The following is a 24,238-nucleotide window of genomic DNA, read 5'->3' as shown; positions in this document are numbered from 1 at the left end:
GTTTTATAAAATAACTGTGATACAATACAGTTAACTAAATTCTCTGTCAAGGATTTTTTATATTAAATGATTAAGAAACAGAAAATGTGTCATTATTAGACAGCGGATTTCTGTCGGGCTGCGTCACGATTATAGGTGGGGACGCGCTGGATCGCCGGGACTCAGTAGCAGGTGATAGAGAACAGTGGCGTAACTACCGGTGTTCCATGTGTTCGCCGGAACACGGGCCCGCTGCTTCAAGGGACCCGGTCCGGTCACACGAACATTTTTTTTTTATTAGATTTTTTTATATTGCCCAAATTACATTCTGAAATAAAAAATTCGAAAATGTGCGGTAATCCCAAGATCGATGGTTCATTGCTATTTACCAATTTTTTGCTGCAAAGAGCTGGACTTTTGGCGGCATCGCAATATTATAGACTCAATAAACTCGGGTTTTAGCGACCGGCACCGGCGGTCGAAAATGCAGCAGCATCTGTTTCTAATAAACCTGCCGCAAAAAGAAAATTATTCAATGGCGACATTTTTCATGTTACCAAAATCAACAATTTAAAGAAGAAAATGATGTTAATGTTCGGTGTTGCCACCCCTAGCTCTAATAACCGCTCGCATTCGTTTATTCATAGACTCAATTGAAGTGACGACAACTTCTTGCGGGATATTAGCCCATTCTTCTTCAATGGCTATTCTGAGCTCTTGGAGTGACCCAGGAGCCGGGATCCTATCTCTAATTCTTCGTTTAAGTTCATCCCACATATGTTCTATAGGATTCATATCCGAGCTACGTCCTGGCCAGTCCAAACACGCTATACAAACTTGCCGAAGGTGGCCCGATTTTAATGCTCGCAAGTTTACTTGTTTTAAGTCAAGGCAGAATTTTTACTCCTTTTGACTGTTTTCTGTAAAATACCAAATTAAAAAATTACATTATTTTTAAACTCATAAACATAATTGTAGTTAAATGTTTTACTCACTAGCAGAATATTTTTGACTGTTTACATCACAATCCGAGATGAAAGTAAGCAATAACAACCTGCGGGAGTCAGAGACATCATGTGCAACATCAATATTATTCTTGAATAAGTCTCCGTTTTCAGTATCTCCCCCACATGATTGACACCACAGCAGATACCTATGATTTCAATACACCAGAGAAGTGGAGTCTCGTCTCTTTTTTCGTTGCTTAGATTATGTATCAGCAACAAAGCTGTTCGGTAAAAATTGATACTGTTTATTGAAAATCATAAGCACCGATTAATCAAAAGCGATATTTATGTTTTAGTACACTTAATAACGTTCTTTGAATGAACATGTGGTACTCTTTTTTAGAAATAACGATAAACTTAATATCAGGGATATGATGCATAGTGAATTCTGAAAATGCACTACTTTTCGTTAAAAAGAACAACACATTATTCACGGGGCTCTAAGAAAATGACTTCTAATACCTGCTCTTCGGTATCTACACTATGTCGAATAGTAATAAATGTATTATTTGCCTACGATGAAATGAAACAGCTTCTTTTATGACATGTACAGCCCAGTTAAACACAATTTAACTAGAATGGCAGTAGAAATAACTTCTGTCCCATGCTACTTGCCTTAAAGTAAACCTTGACGTCTCTGTGTACATTAATCAGTTATCTTTGGGGGCAGAAACGTCTGTTCAAGTCAGTGATGAACTTCGTGACAGTTTATGACAAACAGTTGTCAAAATGATTAAATTTATAACCACACTTCTGTTTCCTTTTGTTGGCGGAGGGGGATTCGGAAAAAATTCATTCAACTTTAGTATTACCGGATTTTTTGTTCTTGGCATAGGTAACTTTGAACATAGAAACGTTCGGATATAAAAGCAGCCTCTCTATTGGTCAACTTAATCGCCTTCCAGTTCTCACCCGGTTAAAGCCTGGACAATTCTTTTTGCGAATTACGGCACAGTTCGGGATAGGGAACATGTCATTCACGGGAATGGCGCGAATTCTGGGACACTCTGTATATTGTGGCGGCACAATAACACGTCGGTAAGCAGAGAAAGATAGGTGGCCTCGTGGTCTAGTGGTTACCCGGTTCGAATCCCACCAAGGCACAACATTTTTCTCTCCTTACCTACATACAGGGTGTTATTGAAAGGTACGTATAACAAAATTGATAGTTCTTCGCGAGTCTAAGAAGTCTGTAAAACTTATTTTGTGTTATCAAAATTATAAGGGGAAAATGAACCCTAATCCAACCTTTTTAGACGCTACTGAAAGACAAATAGGTAAAATTGATTTATTTTAGTAAATCCTAGCAACTGTAACAATAAAACTTTTGTCAAGACTAAATGTTGCTATAGAAACGAGGGATGATCTTTTTATCGGAGGCGTACAACGAATTTGGACATAATTTTTAATAATTTTTGTCTCTAAAAGGAGAACACTTTTACCTGCACTTTTATTAACTTTTAGCACCCACACTTCGAAATCAATTGCTAATTTTATTTTGTTAAGTACCTTTCAATAACACGCTGTATAGAAAATTTTCTATGTGTTTTATTATGATGTTTTCGTGGGTAACTGGAAGTTTCTCTCCAATATTCTTGATATTCTAACATTTCTGATCCGCTAATTGCTCCGCTTCTTCACCTTCAAGGCCTCAACAACAGTAGCTGGATCGTTTGTTTGGTTTGTCGCATTTTCTTCCAATTTTTCTTCCACTACGTAGGAGCACATTTTTTTTAACTTCGCAACAACAGCAACATCACATTTGTTTTCGCTGTCTAAAACTATACCCGACATCTTGATTTTCTGATGCACAGTTTTCTCTAAGTATCCTTCTGCTACGTTTCTACTTCTCTATCGTCCGACCTTTTTGAGTGTTGTAATGTCAGCACCTCCTTCCACGAGCAATGTAGGAAACATCCTTCGTAAACAATGCCTAGTATATTCTTTGGCATATCTAGTTACAAAAATTCTGCAATGATTTTTGGGATGCTGTCGAACATGTTTTTGCCGACGGGTTGTGCTGTGCACCTACTATTCCTACGCGCTTTCTTACAATAACACATTCAAAATATTTATGTATATTTACTTGAATGTTAAAAAAAACTCTTCTGACTTATATTAAGTAGCCTCAAACGCACATATTTCCTACATAATGTTAGTGCCGAAATATCGCCATTGTCAATTACCGTGAATGAACGTTTCTTATGAGTCTTTGTTTGGCGTAATTTTATAAAAAGGACTAAGCCACCATCTTCTATAGCTTCACATTCGAAATTCACAAGTTCATCACACTGACAGGTGCCACTAATTGTTATGTATAGAAAAATGTACAAGGATGCCATTTATACCTGTGCATAAGATATTTATCATCTGGGGCTTCTTTCATGAGTGCAACAATTTGTTCTCTGTTCAACACGTTCGATTTTTACTTCCCGAGCGTAAGCAAAGGAAGTATTGTAATCGAGTCCGTCGGTCGACTCTCTACTTTTACGTTTTCTCGATCTTTCATGACCCCTAGAAGACGAAGAAATAGGTCTCCCATTTCCGTCTGTCTGTCCGTCTGTCTGCCGTCCCCGATTTTTATTAGACAGATAATCTCCGAAAGTACTGGATCGATTGTTGTGGAATTTTGCACTTATATTAGCAATATCATGTAGAAGGTAAAACGCTCACCAAAATTTATCTAATCATCCCCACCACTAATGCGATGACGTCACTTCAAAATTGTACATAGTAAATGGGTTTTAAATTGTATAAAATAACATATACCTACACATGTAGTTTACGACTCCGAATTGAGTTTTTACCCGAAATGTCCAGATTTTTGAAAAAAAAATCAAAATTATAAAACATTTTGCCATTTAATTTTGAATCTGCAAAACCGAATGCTTTGAAATCTTGGACAGATGTTTTGAAATGTTGCAGATGTTTTAAGGCTATAAAGAGCATCATAAATCTTTAGTCAAAATATATTTGGTTATCCCATCCAAAAACTTGATGACGTCAGCTCAAAAGTTTGCCGAATATATCCTATCTAAAATGTACAAAATATGATGAGTCTGTACTTGTGATTTATCACTCCATTCATATTTTTTGGATTTGCATATACAGGGTGACTCAAAGAAATTAATGAATGCGTAAATGTATTTTACTGATTTACACAGGAACTACAAAACAAATGCTTTGAAATCGTGAATATGTTTTAAAGTTATCATCAGCATGGTAAGTTTTTAGTCAAAATGTATTTGCTCATCCCCCCTAAAAAATTTATGACGTCACCACAAAATTTTGCTGAATAAATCCTGTCTAAAATGTACAAAATACGATGAGTCTCTTCTTGTGATTTATTATTCCATTCATATTTTTTCGATTTCCATGTACAGGATGACTCAAAAAAATTAATGAATGCGTGAATTTATTTTATTGAGTTAATCAGGAATCACAAAACCGAATGCTTTGAAATCTTGTAGATGTTTTAAGGTTATCAAGAGCATAATAAATGTTTAGTCAAAATATATTTGCATATCCCCTCCAAAAAATTGATGACGTCAGCTCGAAAGTTTGCCGAATAAATCCTATCTAAACTGTACAGAATATGATGAGTCTGTACTTGTGATTTATCACTCCATTCATATTTTTTGGATTTGCATATACAGGATGACTCAAAAAAATTAATGAATATGTAAATTTATTTTACTGATTTACTCAGGAACTACAAAACCGAATGCTTCGAAATCTTGAAAATGTTTTAAAATTATAACAAGCATGGTAAATTTTTGATCAAAAGGCATTTGGTCGTGCCCCCTAAAAAATTTATGACGTCACCACAAAATTTTGCTTAATAAATCCTATCTAAAATGTACAAAATATGACGAGTCTCTTCTTGTGATTTATCATTCCATTCAAATTTTTTCGATTTGCATATACAGGGTGACTCAAAAAATTAATGAATGCGTGAATCTATTTTATTGAGTTAATCAGGAACTACAAAACCGAATGTTTTGAAATCTTGCAGATGTTTTAAGGTTATAAAGAACATAATAAATGTTTAGTCAAAATATATTTGCTTATCCCCTCCAAAAAATTGATGACGTCAGCTCAAAATTTTGTCGAATAAATCCTATTTTAAGGGTGGCGTCTGGTTCGGTTTCGCCCAATACTAAATACATTGCAGTGGCGGCTCGTCAGATGAGGCAAGTGAGGCGGCGCCTCACAGCATAGTATCTTAAGAACAGATTGACTTAATTTATAATTAAAAAAGAGTTTTCAATGCATTAGTTACAAAAATATGTTGAAATGGGAAATCTGTACATGATTTTTTATTTTTTACGCTTCCTGCTGACATTTTCCGTTGAATACCGTACGATTTATGCCCCTAGTTCCTTAACTGAAGCGGCCAGAACGTTGGTTCACTTGAACCAGCGAAGCCCAATCACAGACAGGGATTTCGATGGCTCAGCTCCTATAGTCCTATACATGCGTTCGCTCGGAACTGAGGCGATATCTTCGGTGCTTCTCGGCCAATTTCGACGTACTCATTAAACCATTTTTCCATTTATTTTACAGAACGGTAAGGTTGCGGGGTGCGTGGGTAATTAGCATGAACGTGAATAAAAACCCACGTGTTGGTGTTTTGTGTTATTGTCTCTTTCATAGGTACAGGTGAGTGAAAAATGAATCCCGAGTACGACATCGTCATGTTGTTTCTTGAAACGCCGTTTTCACGGCGAACCGAGCTAGAACGTCGGCAAATTTTGCTAAATATCGAGCAGTCAAAACCGTTAATTCATTTAACTTCCATTGATAAGCGACAGAATGGTCAGTACTCCAAGTTTTTTAAATCAACTTGGTACGAAACATATAAATGGCTCTGCCGTAATATTTATAGGACGTCCCGGGATATAACGATTTAAATAATTTCATCCGAAGTGCAAAGTTACATGAAAGTTCCAAAGTACACATTAAAAATTTCATGGGCTTAAAACGTTTAGAAAAGAACACAGCAACTATTCCCGAATCCCTCCAAGAAAGTGCTACTTTCAACAAAATTTTGACTTGTAAAAACATTGTTGATTCAATGTGTTATGGGTGTTATTATTATTATTATTATTATTAATATTACTATTAGGACCTACCACTGACCCGGGAATGACCGGTATTCAGGCAAGACTTCTATCATTACTAACTAGTAAGACCAATTAATATTACTATTATTGTCAAACTTCTATCATCGCCTCACCACATCAGACAGTCACGAGCCGCCACTGGAAAACATCGTCGTAGTTTCCGGAATTGCATTTTTAAAATACTGAAATCTCCAACCAAGTCAGAATCTAAGTAAACCTGCATTCTGCTACCGCATCACAGCTCGTTTAATGCCGATTTCTCGTTTCAATAGATTTTGACTTTTCGCGAGTTATTTGAGTCTTGTGATTTATCATTTCATTCATATTTTTTGGATTTGCTTATAAAAAAAAAATTAATGAATGTGTGAATTTATTTTATTGATTTAATCAGAAACTTCAAAACCGAATGCTTTGAAATCTTGGAGATGTTTTAAAGTTAACATGAGCATGGAAAATTTTTGATCAAAATGTATTTGCTCATCCCCCCTAAAAATTTTGCATCTCTAAAAATGCAATACTTATGGTTTATCAACGCACTCATAGTTTTTAGAATTACTTATACTTAAAATTAATGAAAGAGTCAATTTATTTTATTGATTAAATCAGGAACTGCACAACTGAATGCTTTGTAATCGTGCAGACGTTCTAAGCTTATCGTAGGCATGGTAAATTTTTGTGCATGTGTTTATCCCCCTCAAAAAATTGATGACGTTATTTCAAAATTTTGCCGAATAAATCCTATCCAAAATGTGCAAAATATGATAAGTCTAACCTTGTCTATGATTGTTTTTAAATTTCTTATACTCATAAAAATTAATGAATGAGTCAATTAATTTTATTGATTAAATCGAAAAAAAATTGGGAATATAATACTGTTATCATTAGTATTACACTGCACCTGTCCAAAGCTTAGATCATATAATAAATTATTATATGATCTAAGGTCCAAAGTGTCTTTGCAAAATGTTGATGACGTCAACACAAAATTTTGTTAAGGGAAAACTCATTTGAAACGTACGCGCAACACGTCTCTTTACATTGACTTTAACGTTACATACATATCTTTATTTTAAATTATAAGAGTTTTCATAAAAAAAAATTGCATATACTTCATCAAATTTTATAATTTTTCGAAAGAGCTGATGTGTGCTTCAGGGGCGAAGGAAGTTCCGTCGAAATAAACTTAGACGGTTTTTCTTAATTGTTTACCAGTTGCTATTGGATCAATATAAATATTTATGGTAGGTGGCGATTCAAGAAGCGCGGTTTCAATTTTCCTGTTCTTCCACAGTATAGATATCAATCAGTAGAGACAGCTCGTGTCGGTGCCTTTGTTCTTTCTGACCCGAATTTTAAGCCGTCATGGGTGGTCGTTGCCTAAACTATTCCTAGATGTCGCCACCCAATTTAAAAAGTATCACTTCATTTACAATTTCAAAAATTGATTCGTGTACGCAATTTATTGCAAACTGTGTAGTTTGCTCAAATCGTATAATCGTGAATCGCAATAAGAAAAACTAAAAGTCGATATTTAGTTTATAAACACGATGATTTGTTACAGTTTTTATTTTATTACTTATACAATTTGACAATTCGCACATTCTTTCCCCGAATACTGAGATTTAATTATCATTGTAAAAATAATGTAATAAATACATCTAAAAAGAAAGAGGTTTATTTAAGAAAAAATAAATAAAATAAAAATTAAATTACAAAAAGGAAAAAAGTTAATGCTGCCAATTTATTTTCTTTCTATTAATTTTTTCACCTTTGGCATTTGTAAATTTAAAGCTAGCATTTACAAATTTTAGTGCATAAAATAGTCTCATCCTAGCATACAAAGCAAGCAAACAGTCGTATGGAAAGTTTTGGCATGGATGAACAAATGTAGCTTGCTTATATAAATTTAAAAATTTCAACAAAGTAGTTGTTTGTAAAATTATATTTTCAAAATGTTCACTAAAAATTTGCTCCAATTCACAAATGTAAAAAAAGAAATTATTTTGTTAATATATAGTCAAACCCATTTTACCTAACAACTTAACCCGTAAGCGTAATATCATATGAAGTAAAATTTTTATTTAAAAACATTATTACAAAAAAAATGCATATTTGTCGGCTCACATAAAGTGCAGGTAATTGGTATGGGTCGACGCAGGTAAGAATAATTAAGGAATTCATGAAACCGGAAGTCCATAGGAATTAAGCGAAATAGGATATTTGACAAAATGTACGGCTTGGGTCATTTTTACCCACGCGCGATTGCTTATGGGTTAAGCAACGTCTCAAAATAAAACTCAAGATTGTGTAGGTCAAAAAAATATACATATATATACATGATGAATAAAAAAACTGTTTATTGAGTGAAGGTCTGCTCATATAATTTTTTGTTACGTGTAGTTTGTTTCTTATTATTTTTATATTTAATTCTACCACAACAACGGATTCATATATAATAAATTTTTATTATTTATTTCATAACCACCGCTGTTGTTCGTTCGCGACGACTTTTTAAACAAAAAGTGTGTTATGTTTACTATCTTTTCCAAGAATTCCAAACACGATGGAGAGAATAAGGCGCACAACAGGGATCCTGTATGAAAATTCATCGGACAAAGATTTTACCTTTTATTGTGAAAATTACATTTTTATACTATTTGTACAATTCTACCGGAAAAGCACTCTTAAACAAGCAAAACCGGCAAAAATATTGTAACAAAACTGCCAAATTTCAAATATTTTAGACGTCGGTTGGACGCCCTCATTCGGTCATAATGCGAACGACCACCCACGAAAACGGGTCACGAAAAACGGCGAACTGTCTCTACTGATTGATATCTATACTGTGGTTCTTCGTCGAACGAATCGGTAATGTTCGTTTTGTACGATGAAGGTAGATCGTGTCAAATTTGACATTTTGGTTGTGTTTGTGATTGTGATTGATAGAAAAAATGCTTTAGTTAATTTTAAAAGAAATATAAGTTAAAGCAGATCAAGCCACCGTAATCTTTACAAAAAATGGTTTCAAGTGATATCATAAAGTTAACAGAAGATTTAGAAAAGCAAGAGTTGGAAGTAAGTCATAATTACGTTAGAATTTAACCTTATAATTAAAGATATTGACTTACTGCAGGCTCAAAATGGTATAGCAACACCTCAGGTTTATGAACAACTATTAGCCATTTATTTATATGAAAACGATCTGTAAGTAGTTGATATTTAGGCAACATATCCAACTAAAATGAAATTTGTTTACAGATGTAACGCAAAATATTTATGGAAAAGAATACCAGCGTCAGTCAAGGCTTCGACTCCTGAATTAACAAATGTTTGGACTGTAGCTCAGAATATGTGGAAAAGAGATTTTCCGGGAATTTATAAAGCCTTGAATTCTGTAACATGGTCAGATTCTGTAGCTAATATTATGAAACAAGTTCAAGGTATATTTTATAGGAGAGTGTAAATAACTTAAAGTATATTTTTGCTGAAATTACAGATAGAGTGAGGAGTAGATCTGTAGATTTAATAGCACAAGCATATTCTTCAATAACATTAGATACTGTGTCAGCAATGACTGGTTTACCACCAGATATTTGTGCTGCTGCATGTGTAGAACGAGGCTGGCAAGTGGAAGCAGACACTCGAATGGTTCATCCTGTTAGACCTATTTCAGAAACATCTGGCCAAACAAGCAGTGAAGATCAGTTATACAAACTGACAGACTTTGTATCATTTCTTGAAAATTAAATTGTATTTTTGTCTTTATAAATTAATTTTAAGAAAATATAAATATTTCAGAATCAATTTTCGAGTTACACAGAAACTTGATGTATTAATTTTGTTTATTTTATTTGGAACATGTACACCAAATGCCGCATTGTCGCAGTAATTATAAAAACTAATGCCCAGGTAAAAATGTTCGTGACGAACTGTTTAGTAAACGACTGAATAAAAGATTTTATAAAAAGACACGAAATCAGATATGACTCGTACTTTACTTGTAATGCCAGTTGTATTGCAATCTAAACGTAATTACCGTAATGATTACATTTGACAGCCGGATGACAGTTTCTTAGGAGGCGTTGAAGTTGAATATACTGATAGAGAACGTTGCCAAGTTGAACACCACAGTATAGAGATCAATTAATATCTATACTGTGACCACACTTTAAAAGCACATGCAACCAACAATACTTGCCTCATAATTTTTTAAATTGGACGTAAGGCTCTGGAAACAAAAAATGTGAAAGATGTAGGGCATAGTCAAAGTCAAGGCATAGTTTAATTAGTTTAATCTTAATTTGTAGGGATTATATGTACTAGGGTGCGTTTATGTTGGAGCAACGCTAAGCGAAGAGAGCAACGATAAGAACGAAGCAGCAAAAATGAACACATAATTAAATGGAACCGTTTATGTTGAAGCAGCGCGTTAAGCGAATTGAGCGAAGAGAACACAATTTGTCTTTTTCTTCGCTTTGAATCGTTGTTCCCACCACGCGAGTCCAGACTTTTTGATTACAAACAGCATGGACGTCGAAGGGTTAAGCGTGGATCTATTGTAATCGAAGGTAGGTATCTGTGGTCATTGGTATGTATTGCAAAAATCTATCCGAGTGTCTTCTCAGATCCGGATACAAATAGTGAAATTCTCCACACTGATACCTTTTTACATTTACGGAATGTGCAATAAATTGTCGTCTTTGTTTTAGACGGCTAACGGCTGTTTAGGTACCATTTTTCGGCACTCGACATAAGTAGCAGCTCACCATCATTTTCCGATGAGGAAGTGGAGTACCTGCATCCCCCATTTTTACTCGTTCACTTTGTACAACACCTACAGAAAGCAACCCGGCAACATCATACCTACACTCGCATCGTTTATTATCGTAGCTCCAACATAAACACACCAAAGAAAGAGTAATTTTTTTATTTTTCTCTACACTCTTATCGTCGCTTTCTTCGCTTTTATCGTTGCTCCAACATAAACGCATCCCCTGTAATGGCATTTATATGCAAGTAATTCAACTACGTCCTACATCTTTCATATCTTTTGTTTCCAGAGCCCCTCGGCCCTTATGTTAAATTAAAAAAAATATGCGGGACAATCAATACTACTTTGAAAGAAACTTTATTATTTGAAATACCGTCAAAATATAAATAAAGAAACACATCCAAGTTTCGAAGTGACAGTTAGGTACTCAAATGTATTTTATATTGGTTTAATTACAAATTACTACTCGTGTTTTTTGTGCTTTTTACAAAAAATAAATAAAACGCTTCTTCAATATGGTATTTACGTTTCATATTTTACTTTAGAAGTACATAATTATTTACTAATTATTTTATATATCTATATATGACTAATGTACAGTGTACTTACATAATTTAGATTAGAATGTGATATTATAAAGCACAATTTGCCAACGTCGGTATCTGCCGGAATATTTAGCACCTCCCACCTCCTGTTTGCCTGTTTCTTTGACGTGTCGGGCTTCTATTGAGGTTAAGAAGCGTTAATTAAGTAAAAGTACTATATATTATTTATCGTAACACAAAATGGTAAATGTTATGTAGCTTTTTTGTTCCTGTAATTCACAAATTTATTGTAGCATGGAAGAATTAAGGTGAGGACCACCGAAGAACAGAACTTACAAAAACACAAAGAACAACAAAAAAAATTAACTGCCTATCGTATGGGAATGAAACAGATTCTTGCCACTAGGGATGCTGATAGTTATAATAAAGACTCTTTAGCATTAAGTGCTCAGCTTCTTACCATTAATCCGGATATTTATACACTTTGGAACTATCGAAAGGAAGTTGTTTTAATAGAAATAAAAAAGAGGTAAAATCTAAATGTCACAGTCAGTTAGGAATACTGATGGTTATCTTTCATTATTGAAATAGTTATCAGGATGAAGTTGCTGATGATCAGAAGCTGATACATTTTTTTGAAGAGGAGTTGCGGTTAACTGAGCAGTGTCTTCTTTCTAATCCTAAATCTTACGGATCTTGGCATCACCGTTATTGGATTTTGAATCATCACACTAAACCAAATTGGCAAAGAGAGTTTGATTTATGTAACAAATATGTATCATTAGATGATAGGAATTGTAAGTTATTTATATTTGTTTTTTTGATATTGATAAGTACAATTTTAGTTCATTGTTGGGATTTTCGACGGCTTATAGTTAACAAAATTGGTATAAGTTTGGCTGATGAAATAGCGTTTTCAACAGAGCGAATAAATATTAATTTTTCAAATTATTCTTCATGGCATTATAGGAGCACATTGCAAATTCTGAATGATGAAAACAGTGTGGCTAATGATTTAATTTTGGTTCAAAATGCTGTATTTACAGATCCAATTGATACCAGTGCTTGGTTTTATTTGAGGTGGGTTTTAAGCCACCCTGGTATAACGAAAATTCAAAAAGAAGACTTACTAAATGCTTTAGAACAACTGCAAGAATTAGAACCAGAGTGTAAATGTAATGTACATTTCATGGGAGTTCAACTGATGTTAATGTGTCATTTTTAGGGATAATTATGGCTAAATGTTGGTTGGTTAAGCAAGGAAATTTAGAGAAAGATGCTATTTGCAGACTTAAGCGTTATTACACAGAATTAATTAAACTGGATCCTCTAAGAGAAGGTCACTATAAAGATTGCTTCAAAGTATTTTAATCGAAATTATTAAGTGACTGACACTAATCTTCAATGCATTTCACATATATGGTGTATCATAAGACCACCTTAAATATACAGAATTAAACAAAACCAAATAAACAAAAAAAGGTCAAAAATTATTTAAACAACTTCCTTTGTACCTGAAATACAATCATACGTTGACTTTCTTTAATCAGTTATGAAATTTAATTTTGTCTGGTTTTATTTTGGAAGTTAATCTGTATAAGTTAATGTGATTAAGGTAGAATGAGAAGGAAGATACCACGTTTTTAACTAGGGTTATAAAGGGACGGCTCTTCCAGTTCCTTCAAGAAAATGGTGGTTCCAGTGACCTGCTCGAAAGCACTGGCCAATGGAATGGCCATAACAGACAAAAAAAAAATGATCAAAATGTATTTGCTCACCCTAAAAAATTGATGACGTCACCTCAACATATTGCCAGTGATATATTGCTGAGAATATAATTCATGGATCACATGACCCCATTTCTTCCAATAGAATTTGTCCATGCCCTTAGTTACATGTCTATCACAGCGATAATAATTTTATTGCCTTATTGTGGTCTGTTGCTACCTAAATTTAAAAACTGTCAAATTTGACAAATTTTAGAATTTCATAAATTTTTTTGTCTATTATGGGTTCCCAACGTTGGGGGCAAGCTCAAAACAACGAAATCAATTCTATTATCAAAAAATATGTTCATTTATTATATTCTCATGTTGAATATAACTCGTGATATGATTAATAATCGAAGATATGGCTCGTGAAACCGAAGCAGCACATTCAACTCGTGCTTCGCACTCGTTGAATCTGCAGCTCGGTTTCACTCGAAATATTATCGATAATAATCATATCACTTGTTATATTATAATTGAGAATATAATTCATGTATCACATGACCTCATTTCTTCCAATAGAATTTGTTCATGCCCTTAGTTACATGTCTATCACAGCGATAATAATTTTATTGCCTTATTGTGGTCTGTTGCTACCTAAATTTAAAAACTGTCAAATTTGACAAATTTTAGAATTTCATAAATTTTTTTGTCTATTATGGCTTGCCAACGTTGGGGGCAAGCTCAAAACGACGAAATCAATTCTATTATCAAAAAATGTGTTCATTCATTATATTTTCATGTTGAATATAACTCGTGATATGATTAATAATCGAAGATATGGCTCGTGAAACCGAAGCAGCACATTCAACTCGTGCTTCGCACTCGTTGAATCTGCAGCTCGGTTTCACTCGAAATATTATCGATAATAATCATATCACTTGTTATATTATAACTGATAATAATTTTATTGCCTTATTGTGGTCTGTTGCTACCTAAATTTAAAAACTGTCAAATTGACAAATTTTAGAATTTCATAAATTTTTTTGTCTTTTATGGCTTGCCAACGTTGGGGGCAAGCTCAAAACGACGAAATCAATTCTGTTATCAAAAAATGTGTTCATTTATTATATTCTCATGTTAAATATAACTCGTGATATGATTAATAATCGAAGATATGGCTCGTGAAACCGAAGCAGCACATTCAACTCGTGCTTCGCACTCGTTGAATCTGCATCTCGGTTTCACTCGAAATATTATCGATAATAACACAGGCCTGCGATGGTTTTCCCCCAACAAAATAAAGTAGTAATTTCGGTAGGTCTTAGATACTCATGTATAAAAAAAAATTGCAAAAATTTCTATCACGTACAGTTTCTGCAAAAAATATTTTTTTCAGTTTTGTTCTTAGTACTATAAAAATTAACTTCTAGATTTTGTGGTAATAATATGTATGGATAATGGTGTTGATATTTCATTTCGTGTTCAGCTTAGTAAGAGTTATTTGTGTCGACTATGCGCTTACTACCCTGAATTTAAACAAAAATTACTAATGTCTTCTCGGAAATGGGTTAATTCTTCAGATAAGTTTGCTGACACCAATGATTTGGATGGAGCCACAAAATCATACAGACGATTGTTACTTTTGCTGTTCAAATATAAAATGATATAATGCGAAAAATGTAACAGCAATAACATATCCTATCGTGAATACAAGAGAAAACGCTTAAATCAGAGCTTTGAAGACAGAAAAAAAGAAGCTTCTTGATTTATTTGTTTTTTTTAAGTCTTGTTTATAACTAATTTAGTTCATTTAATAAATAAACATTCAATTTTATATTCTTTATATTTTATTTTTTCAGAAAAATTGTTTGAGAAACTATGAATATTTAGGCCTACATAAAAATAAATCTCGATGTGCTACAAAAAAACTAGAGTTATATTTTAATTCAGCATACATAAATACCTAAAAAAAAACAATATTATTTAAAAGGGAAATTAAAAGTTATATTTCGCAGGCCTGTGTAATCATATCACTTATATTATAACTGAATAAATCCTATTTTAAATGTGCCAAATCTCATGCTGATGAGTCTATCTATACTTGTGATTTATCACTGCATTAATATTTTTTAGATTTGCATATAGGTGTCACAAAAAAATTAATGACTGAGTTAATTTATTTTACTGATTAAATCAAGAATTGCAAAATTGAATACTTTGAATCTTGCAGACTTTTTGGAGTCATGGTAACTTTTTAATCAGGATGTATCTGTTTATCAACCCTAAACACGGACCCTAAAAAATGTATTACGTCATCTCAAAATTTTACTGAAACCTTTCGAAAATGTGCAAAATATGATCAGACTATACTTGTAATTCATCACTGCATCTGTATTTTTTAATTTTGCTTATACAGAGTGAGTAAAAAAAAATTAATGAATCAGTCAATTATTTAAGTTTCCCGCTCCTTTGTCACATTATTCATGACTCCGTAAACTAAGCGTAATGGGCGGTGTAAGACTTGTTTTCCCAGTGGGAGTCCCGAGTACGAATCCTACAGCGTTGCAATTTTTTTTCCACATTAAAACTAAAAAGGTACCCTCTTTTCTCCACAGTGTGAGAATACAATAGATTCGTTTCCCATTGTTATTAGCATGATAGACAAAATTAAAGTACTCGCATGATACGTCAATGAATGCAGAAAAAAATATCCAGAAGAAACTCCAAAATAAATTAATATCCAGTCATTTGTTTATCTGTGACTTCGTACGTTGCAATGAAACAGTATGTGGCGGCACAATAACACGTTGGTAAGCGGAGAAAGATAAGTCTCCTCGTGGTGTAGTGGTCTGGATGCTTGCCCGGAAAGTGAGAGATGAGGGTCCGATTCCTATCGAGGTAACAACATTTTTCTTCGCTTACTCACAAGTATATATAAACAAACTCATAGACAAAACATTCGTGTGGAAGCAGGACATGCGGAGGGCGGTTGCAGGGAATCAGAGAGAGGATAGCAGCGACAATTGTGAAACCAATACGAAAAAAAATTCGCTTACTGATATTGTGCTTTTCTATGTTTGTCACCTGTGCCATTATCATTTCCGACCAAGGATATTACATATATACATATGAATGACTTTCTGAGCCTAAGCTAAGGAAGGATACTAATTGAGTCCATCGGGCGACTTGCCACTTTTATGTTTCTTGACTTTTGAAGACCCCGTCTGTCTGTTGTCTATGTCAGTTTTTATTAGACAGGAAGATCGTCCCAATTGTTATAAAATTTTATACGTGTATTAGTAATAGCGTGTAGATCGTAAAACGCTAACCAAATATTGGCTGGTCATTCCCATCACCAATGAGCAGATGACGTCATTCCACAATTTGCAATTGTATTTTTTTTTTAATTTTATAAAATACGATACTTCTGCACTTGCGATGTATGACTCCGTGCTGCGTTTTCACCTTGGACATCCAGATTTTTGGGAAAAAAAAATGTACATTTTAAATTATAACTTTGAAACTACAAAACCGAATGCTCTAAAATGTGGCAACCGTTTTAAGGTTATCGTAGTTATACAGGATGTCCCAGAATTCGCGCCATTCCCGTGAATGACATGTTCCCTGTCCCGAACTGTGCCGTAATTCGCAAAAAGAATTGTCCAGGCTTTAACCGTGTGAGAACTGGAAGCCGATTAAGTTGACCAATAGAGAGGCTGCTTTTATATCCGAACGTTTCTATGTTCAAAGTTACCTATGCCAAGAACAAAAAATCCGGTAATACTAAAGTTGAATGAATTTTTTCCGAATCCCCCTCCGTCAACAAAAGGAAACAGAAGTGTGGTTATAAATTTAATCATTTTGACAATTGTTTGTCATAAACTGTCACGAAGTTCATCACTGACCTGAACAGACGCTTCTGCCCCCAAAGATGACTGATTAATGTACACAGAGACGTCAAGGTTTACTTTAAGGCAAGTAGCATGGGACAGAAGTTATTTCTGCTGCCATTCTAGTTAAATTGTGTTTAACTGGGCTGTACATGTCATAAAAGAAGCTGTTTCATTTCATCGTAGGCAAATAATACATTTATTACTATTCGACATAGTGTAGATACCGAAGAGCAGGTATTAGAAGTCATTTTCTTAGAGCCCCGTGAATAATGTGTTGTTCTTTTTAACGAAAAGTAGTGCATTTTCAGAATTCACTATGCATCATATCCCTGATATTAAGTTTATCGTTATTTCTAAAAAAGAGTACCACATGTTCATTCAAAGAACGTAATTAAGTGTACTAAAACATAAATATCGCTTTTGATTAATCGGTGCTTATGATTTTCAATAAACAGTATCAATTTTTACCGAACAGCTTTGTTGCTGATACCTAATCTAAGCAACGAAAAAAGAGACGAGACTCCACTTCTCTGGTGTATTGAAATCATAGGTATCTGCTGTGGTGTCAATCAGGTGGGGGAGATACTGAAAACGGAGACTTATTCAAGAATAATATTGATGTTGCACATGATGATTTAAAACAGTTTCTTTAAAGTTGTGAGTACTTTCTAGAGATTGAAAAGATACGAATAAAAAATGTGACAAAAATCGTTTAGTTGCATTTTTTTTTTAAGGACAATACAAATCAGTACTAAGTTATTGATGTCTTATTCATACTAGTATAAAGAATATTTGGAAATGATGTTAATTTATGGAGAATGTAAACGCTCTGCAGTCACTGCTGTGCGCGAATATACAGGTCTTTTCCCCAACCATCGGCTCCTTGACCAGCATGTGTTTCGTCGTTTGTTGCATCCAGCAAAAGAAGATGGATCTTTTTAGCCTATTCGGAAATTCCTTCCTGGGGCTACACGGATTATACGCGTAGACGGTGAAGAACAAGTGGCACAAATGAATGGATGCTCAAGATCGATCATGCATCGTTACAGACAAAAATCTGTATCCTTACTATTGACGAAAGTGCAGCATCTGCGACGAGCCGACTGCGCGACGAGTGCATGTTGCTCAATAGTTACTGCGACAAAATGAACTAAATCCTGATTTTTCACGGCACATTCTTTTCGCCGACGAATGTTCATTTTCCCGAAAAGGAATATTTAATGCGCACCATTGGCACTTCTGGGCAAACGAAAATCCACATTTCGCTAACATGAGAGCATATCAAGAGCAATACTATTAATCTATGGGCTGGAATCGGGTAGTCGGTTGGTCCCAGATGCTGCACTCTCGTGTAATGGTAAGGATGCAGTCTTCTCTCTTGAAGGATACCATGAGTGGTCGATCTTGAGCATCCACTCATTTGCGCTACGCAGCGGACACTTCTCCTAGGATCCGCTTCCATCAATATTATTCTTGAATAAGTCTCCGTTTTCAGTATCTCCCCCACCTGATTGACACCACAGCAGATACTTATGATTTCAATACACCAGAGAAGTGGAGTCTCGTCTGTTTTTTCGTTGCTTAGATTAGGTATCAGCAACAAAGCTGTTCGGTAAAAATTGATACTGTTTATTGAAAATCATAAGCACCGATTAATCAAAAGCGATATTTATGTTTTAGTACACTTAATTACGTTCTTTGAATGAACATGTGGTACTCTTTTTTAGAAATAACGATAAACTTAATGTCAGGGATATGATGCATAGTGAATTCTGAAAATGCACTACTTTTCGTTAAAAAGAACAACACATTATTCACGGGGCTCTAAGAAAATGACTTCTAATACCTGCTTTTCGGTATCTACACTATGTCGAATAGTAATAAATGTATTATTTGCCTACGATGAAATGAAACAGCTTCTTTTATGACATGTACAGCCCAGTTAAACACAATTTAACTAGAATGACAGCAGAAATAACTTCTGTCCCATGCTACTTGCCTTAAAGTAAACCTTGACGTCTCTGTGTACATTAATCAGTCATCTTTGGGGGCAGAAGCGTCTGTTCAGGTCAGTGATGAACTTCGTGACAGTTTATGACAAACAATTGTCAAAATGATTAAATTTATAACCACACTTCTGTTTCCTTTTGTTGACGGAGGGGGATTCGGAAAAAATTCATTCAACTTTAGTATTACCGGATTTTTTGTTCTTGGCATTGTAGTGTACCGGTTCAAATTAAATTTAAGCGCCAGAAAGAATGACATTTTTAATTGTAATGTGGATTTGCGTTTTTCATGAAGAGAGGTGGGGGAGCTTTGGCGCGTCTGGAGGGGCAGATTGTTTCAAGTAGTCGTTGCGTGCGGATGCAAATGCCCAGTGTTAAAGTCACATGTGTTTGAGATTTGTACGTTTCATTTATTTGTAAAATATGACCGAAGGGCCAATTGTCAATAGATTAGAGAGGGACACCATTGTTACTCCTAGGTGTAAGTATAGTTTAATGTAATTTTTAATTGATAATTCGCCGATCTCACTTGTCGTGACGACGACGACGGCGTCGGGCAATTCTGCAATTTCGGCAGATTGCGTCATCATGGATTGCGTCATTGTTGTTTAGACTGGCGTTGGCTGGGCAGCTGCTGGTTTTCCCGGATCGCGCTCGGACTTGTTAAAAGCGATAAAATTGTTATTAAATTTCACGGAGTCGCTGGAATTATACATTTTATTTTCTTACATGACGATAAAAAAAAAAAAAAAAAAAAAACAATGTTATGTCAGGAATGTTTAAATGCAACATTTTATAATATTTTAAATTGTGAAATATCTCAGGGGATGGATGGTTCTTCTTAAGTTATTATTTCAATTTAAATAGATTCCCGTCTGGAATTCTAACATAGTTTTTGGCAGTATTCAAGATGTAAAATTTTAAAGATTGAGTCGCTTTGGAAATAATCAGCGAAATAAATGTCGTCGTGGATTCGAAAGGGCAAATGGGATTTTATGCTGATTTTGTGTTATGTTTTATGTGTTTTATGTTCCAAATTTGGAACATTTATTGCCAAGCGTACCTCTCAGAGCGAGATGTACAAACAAACCAAATGATATTTTGTGTTTATGTATTTATGTGTTGGGGAATTCGATTCACGATGTACTCTTGTTTCATTAATTTTGTTCAATTGAATTCGGTTGGCTACTTCGGCCCATGTCAACATTGACTAATTTCTCCTGTCATTCATATGACTGTTTATTCGCAATACCGGTATGCCGCCAACACGGGATATGCGGAGGGTGTCTTGCTGGTAAAGGAAACTTTAGTGGTGGGAGTCAGTGTCGTGTGTCCCGCGGTGGATGGAGTAAAGTTACGGGATAATACTTGCCGCCGCTGCCTCGGGCGCCGGCGAACACAGCATAGAGATAGTGTGACGTTTGGGGTGGCACAGTGGCTTGGTTGTACGTAGCTGTGGTAGTGCAAAGAAATAGTTCGATGACAGTTAAATCGTTTAAATAATCAAAATCTGCCAACATAATAATTTGGGTATTGCTTTCCATTTCCCTTAGATATGAATTTGCAAACTAGAGCATTGTATACTTTTAAGAACAAGCTGTGTTTAATCTAATCGAAATTTATAATTATTACACTTGAAAGAATGAGATTTTTGTAACTAGAAATATTGAAATATTGATTTAAAAAAAAAAAAAAACAACAACAAAAGGAAAGAACTTAATAAAATAATTCCCGCCATATTTTTGTGTTGTTAATTTCAAGGTCACTCTTCCACCTTTGCGGTTCACCACTTGCATCCGAACGCATTCCGCCATTCAAAACACAACGTAGGGTCCCCATTTTGTTGACGATCACAGTTCATGGCCACTTTTCGAATTTTTCGCGGGTTTTCAAATTTTGTGCGCATGTCTTCGATTTTGGCGGAATGTTTGGGTTATTACAGCATAGGTAACTTTGAACATAGAAACGTTCGGATATAAAAGCAGCCTCTCTATTGGTCAACTTAATCGGCTTCCAGTTCTCACACGGTTAAAGCCTGGACAATTCTTTTTGCGAATTACGGCACAGTTCGGGACAGGGAACATGTCATTCACGGGAATGGCGCGAATTCTGGGACACCCTGTATACACACCTCAAAAAAATTAACGCAACACGTTGTTTTTGCGAATTTACTGTAAGAGATGCTCCTGTAGGCAACTGTAGCGTTTACAGTGAAGTAAAATAAAGACAAAACGAGCAAAAACAAAATTTACTACCAGAAGTTGGTCTTTTATCTTAGCCATTAAATGTTAATAACAATCCAACACAAGCAAAAGTCAAGTTAATACGAAGTATTTCCATCTCTAGCTCTAATAACAGCCTACATTAGTCGAGGCATACTCTCGATTAAACCCCTAATGTACTCTTACGGAAGATATTCCCACTCTTGCACGATGGCATTCTAGATGGCATTAAAGTCTCCAAGAACCAATCTGCGCTCCTTTATCCTCAGTTTCACATAGTCCCATACATGTTCAGTGTGGTTCATGTCGGGAGTCCTGGCTGGTCGTGGTAGAAGCAGAATTTCAACCTCTTCTAAATATCGTTGCACAATGTGAGCTGTATGAGGCCGCGCATTATCGTGCATATATGTAAAATTTAGCCTTATGTAGGCTCCACAGGGCATAACATGAGGTTCCAAAACATCAGTAATATACCGTGTAGCTGTTAAACGAGCTCCTGGTAGCGCCACCAATTCAGTATGTCCGGTGTAGGAAATGCCACCCCAAAACATTATAGAGCTTCCTCCAAAATTCACTTGTAGAAGAATATTGGTAGGCAAATATCGCTTGCCAGGTCGTCTGTACATCGGCATACGACGATCTGAGGAATACAGCCAAAAACGAGATTCGTCTGCAAACAGTATATTGCTTCAATCCTCGACATTCCAAAGCTGATGATTTAGCGCAAAGTTTAAGCGCGCTACCTTGTGTGCCCTGGTGAGCAAGGGTGCTTTGGGAGGTACTCTTGGACGCATACCAACTTCTCGCAAACGATTTCGTATCGTTTGAGTACCCAGCACCACATCGCGAGCAGTTAAAATCTCTTTTTGGAGCATTTTTGCTGTGCAGTGTCGCGACCTGAGTACTGTTAAGCGCAAAAATCGGTCATCTCGTTGTGATGTTTTCCGTTTACGACCTTGTCCTAGTCTTCTATTCATGCTTCCAGTACTTTGATAATTTTGCATTAGTTTAGAAATGGTCGAACGATCAACGCCCAGCAGATTGACCACAGCGTTGGGTCTAACCATCTTCAACCAAAGCTACAGCCCGGATGGCCACTTCTTCGATAAATTACGCGTAATGCGATCAGGAACATTCATTATAAGCGAAAATGACGTTTTCACTTCAAACATTTCACAACCATGTGATTTAGAATTGGATATAAGGGTACCATGATAAGATACTTTCTTTCTTTTAATAGATCCACCAGTTACAAATGACAAGGAACTTTTTTTTTGCGTAGATGAAACAAAATTCCTTCTAACTAATCATAAGGCATGTTTTTCAGTATCTTTTTGTAATTTTTTCAGTTGTTATTAACAAATTTGAAATGTTGCGTTAATTTTTTTGAGGTGTGTATTTATAATCAAAATTTATTCGTTTGTCCCCTCCCAAAAAACTGATGACTCATCCCAATTTTTCCGAATAAATTCTACTTTAAATTTGCAAAATATTATGACTCTATGCTTGTGGCTTACCAATGGATGCATAGTTTTTAGAATTACTTATACAGGAGCACTCAAAAAAATGAATGAGTGATGCAATTTATTGTATTGATTAAGTTAAGAACCACTGACTCCATTTTCCTGAAAATTTGGCAATACAGTATTGCTGTTGTTAGTATTACACTGCATCTGTGCAAACTGATATACAGTCCTTGCATAAATGTTGACGTTATCACAAAATTTTGTATTAGAAAAATTCACTTGAAACAAACGCGTATCACGTTTCTTTATGTTTACTTTAATATTACATACTCGTACATACTTTTATTTTAACTTCTAAGAGTTATCATAAAAAAATTAAATTGGCAAAATCAAATGATTTTAGAAAAAGTGGACTTGTATTCAAAGGCGAGGGAAGTTATGTCAAAATATCTTTCGACCAATTTTTTATTATTCTACTGGGACTCCGAAAACCCTCGTACATAAAGTACTGAAGGTTTAATACGCCATTTTCCGGACACGCGGTATATACATATATACATATATAGTTTTATTTTGATAATGATCTGTCTAGGTTCTTTTCTGAAGAGAATATTTTTATTAGTTATTTATTATACCAGTGTGTTAGGTATGTACCACATAAATCACGAGAAAAAGGTTAGTCACCTAGTCATAATATATAAAATTCGCGAAGAAGTTGCCATAGAATCTTCGAAGATTGTTTCTGCAAAATCCAAAACAGTGTACGACAAAGAATTTAATGAATTCATTGCATGCTGCAGAGAGAAAAAAGTGAACATAAATGACCTGGAAGAGGACGTTTTGTTAGAGTTTTTTAATGTTTCACAAAGAATCGCTCCTTCAACGTGTACCAAGTATTCAATGCTTAAATTTACACTGAAGCAATATAAAAGGATGGCTATATCATAGTATGGCATATTTTAAAAATATATCAAAGGGTTATAAACCCAAGTAATCTAAAATTCTAGAGAGGGAACAAGAAATTTTTTTGAAAAACGCACCTATCAAGGAATATTTGATGGCCAAGCAGTGGCGGCTCCTCAGAGGAGGCAGGGGAGGCTGAGCCTCCTCTATTTTTTGGAGCTGAGCTTCCTCTATTTTTTTTCGATGAAAGAATTTATATTTTTGTAGACATTTGTTATTTTTCAGAATATTTTCTTGGATTTCATTTACTTTCATCATATATCAGGTTAAAATGTCGGAAAAATTTATATTTGCGCCCTCACAATCATAATTCACATTCACACCACTCCGCGTTTGGTTTCAGCGGCAGAGGCTTGCTAGCCGCTAGCCTCCGAACGACGATGCATCTGAATAATGAGACCGTGACCTTGACGCATCGCCAGTGTGTATTGCATTGGCTAAAACGTTCATCGGACTGCCGCCCAAGCCGCTAGCCTCCGGCTAGTTCATCTCTTTTCAGATCAAGTCGTACAGATAACTTTATCTCTTTCTTATTAGTTGGAGCAATC

At 35.0% G+C, this 24,238-nt stretch overlaps 2 protein-coding genes and 1 long non-coding RNA gene across 3 annotated transcripts; 2 read left to right on the top strand and 1 right to left on the bottom strand.

Moving 5' to 3' along the window:
- Positions 1–65: 65 nt before the first annotated feature.
- Positions 66–1,875, bottom strand: LOC135121361 (uncharacterized). Its single transcript, XR_010278944.1, has 3 exons — positions 1,449–1,875; positions 975–1,207; positions 66–899 (listed from the first exon to the last, which is right to left on the bottom strand). It is a non-coding gene; the product is annotated as an uncharacterized LOC135121361 (long non-coding RNA).
- A 7,131-nt stretch (positions 1,876–9,006) lies between these two features.
- Positions 9,007–9,916, top strand: Csn8 (COP9 signalosome subunit 8). The gene is made up of 4 exons (XM_064078308.1): positions 9,007–9,187; positions 9,246–9,316; positions 9,371–9,552; positions 9,609–9,916. Exons 1-4 carry the CDS (start codon positions 9,131–9,133, stop codon positions 9,857–9,859), a joined length of 561 nt encoding a protein of 186 aa, XP_063934378.1. The 5' UTR covers positions 9,007–9,130; the 3' UTR covers positions 9,860–9,916.
- A 1,634-nt stretch (positions 9,917–11,550) lies between these two features.
- LOC135121290 (geranylgeranyl transferase type-2 subunit alpha-like) lies at positions 11,551–12,914 on the top strand. Its single transcript, XM_064045612.1, has 5 exons — positions 11,551–11,671; positions 11,722–11,957; positions 12,020–12,225; positions 12,274–12,603; positions 12,654–12,914. Exons 1-5 carry the CDS (start codon positions 11,669–11,671, stop codon positions 12,797–12,799), a joined length of 921 nt encoding a protein of 306 aa, XP_063901682.1. The 5' UTR covers positions 11,551–11,668; the 3' UTR covers positions 12,800–12,914.
- Positions 12,915–24,238: the final 11,324 nt, after the last annotated feature.

This window comes from Zophobas morio, unplaced genomic scaffold (assembly GCF_036711695.1).
Source record: "Zophobas morio isolate AGI-343-1 ecotype UQ-CSIRO unplaced genomic scaffold, CSIRO_AGI_Zmor_V1 ptg000005l, whole genome shotgun sequence".
Classification (NCBI taxonomy): domain Eukaryota; kingdom Metazoa; phylum Arthropoda; class Insecta; order Coleoptera; family Tenebrionidae; genus Zophobas; species Zophobas morio.
The sequence above is the reverse complement of the archived record's forward strand: the minus strand, read 5'-3'. Positions and strand labels throughout refer to the sequence as shown.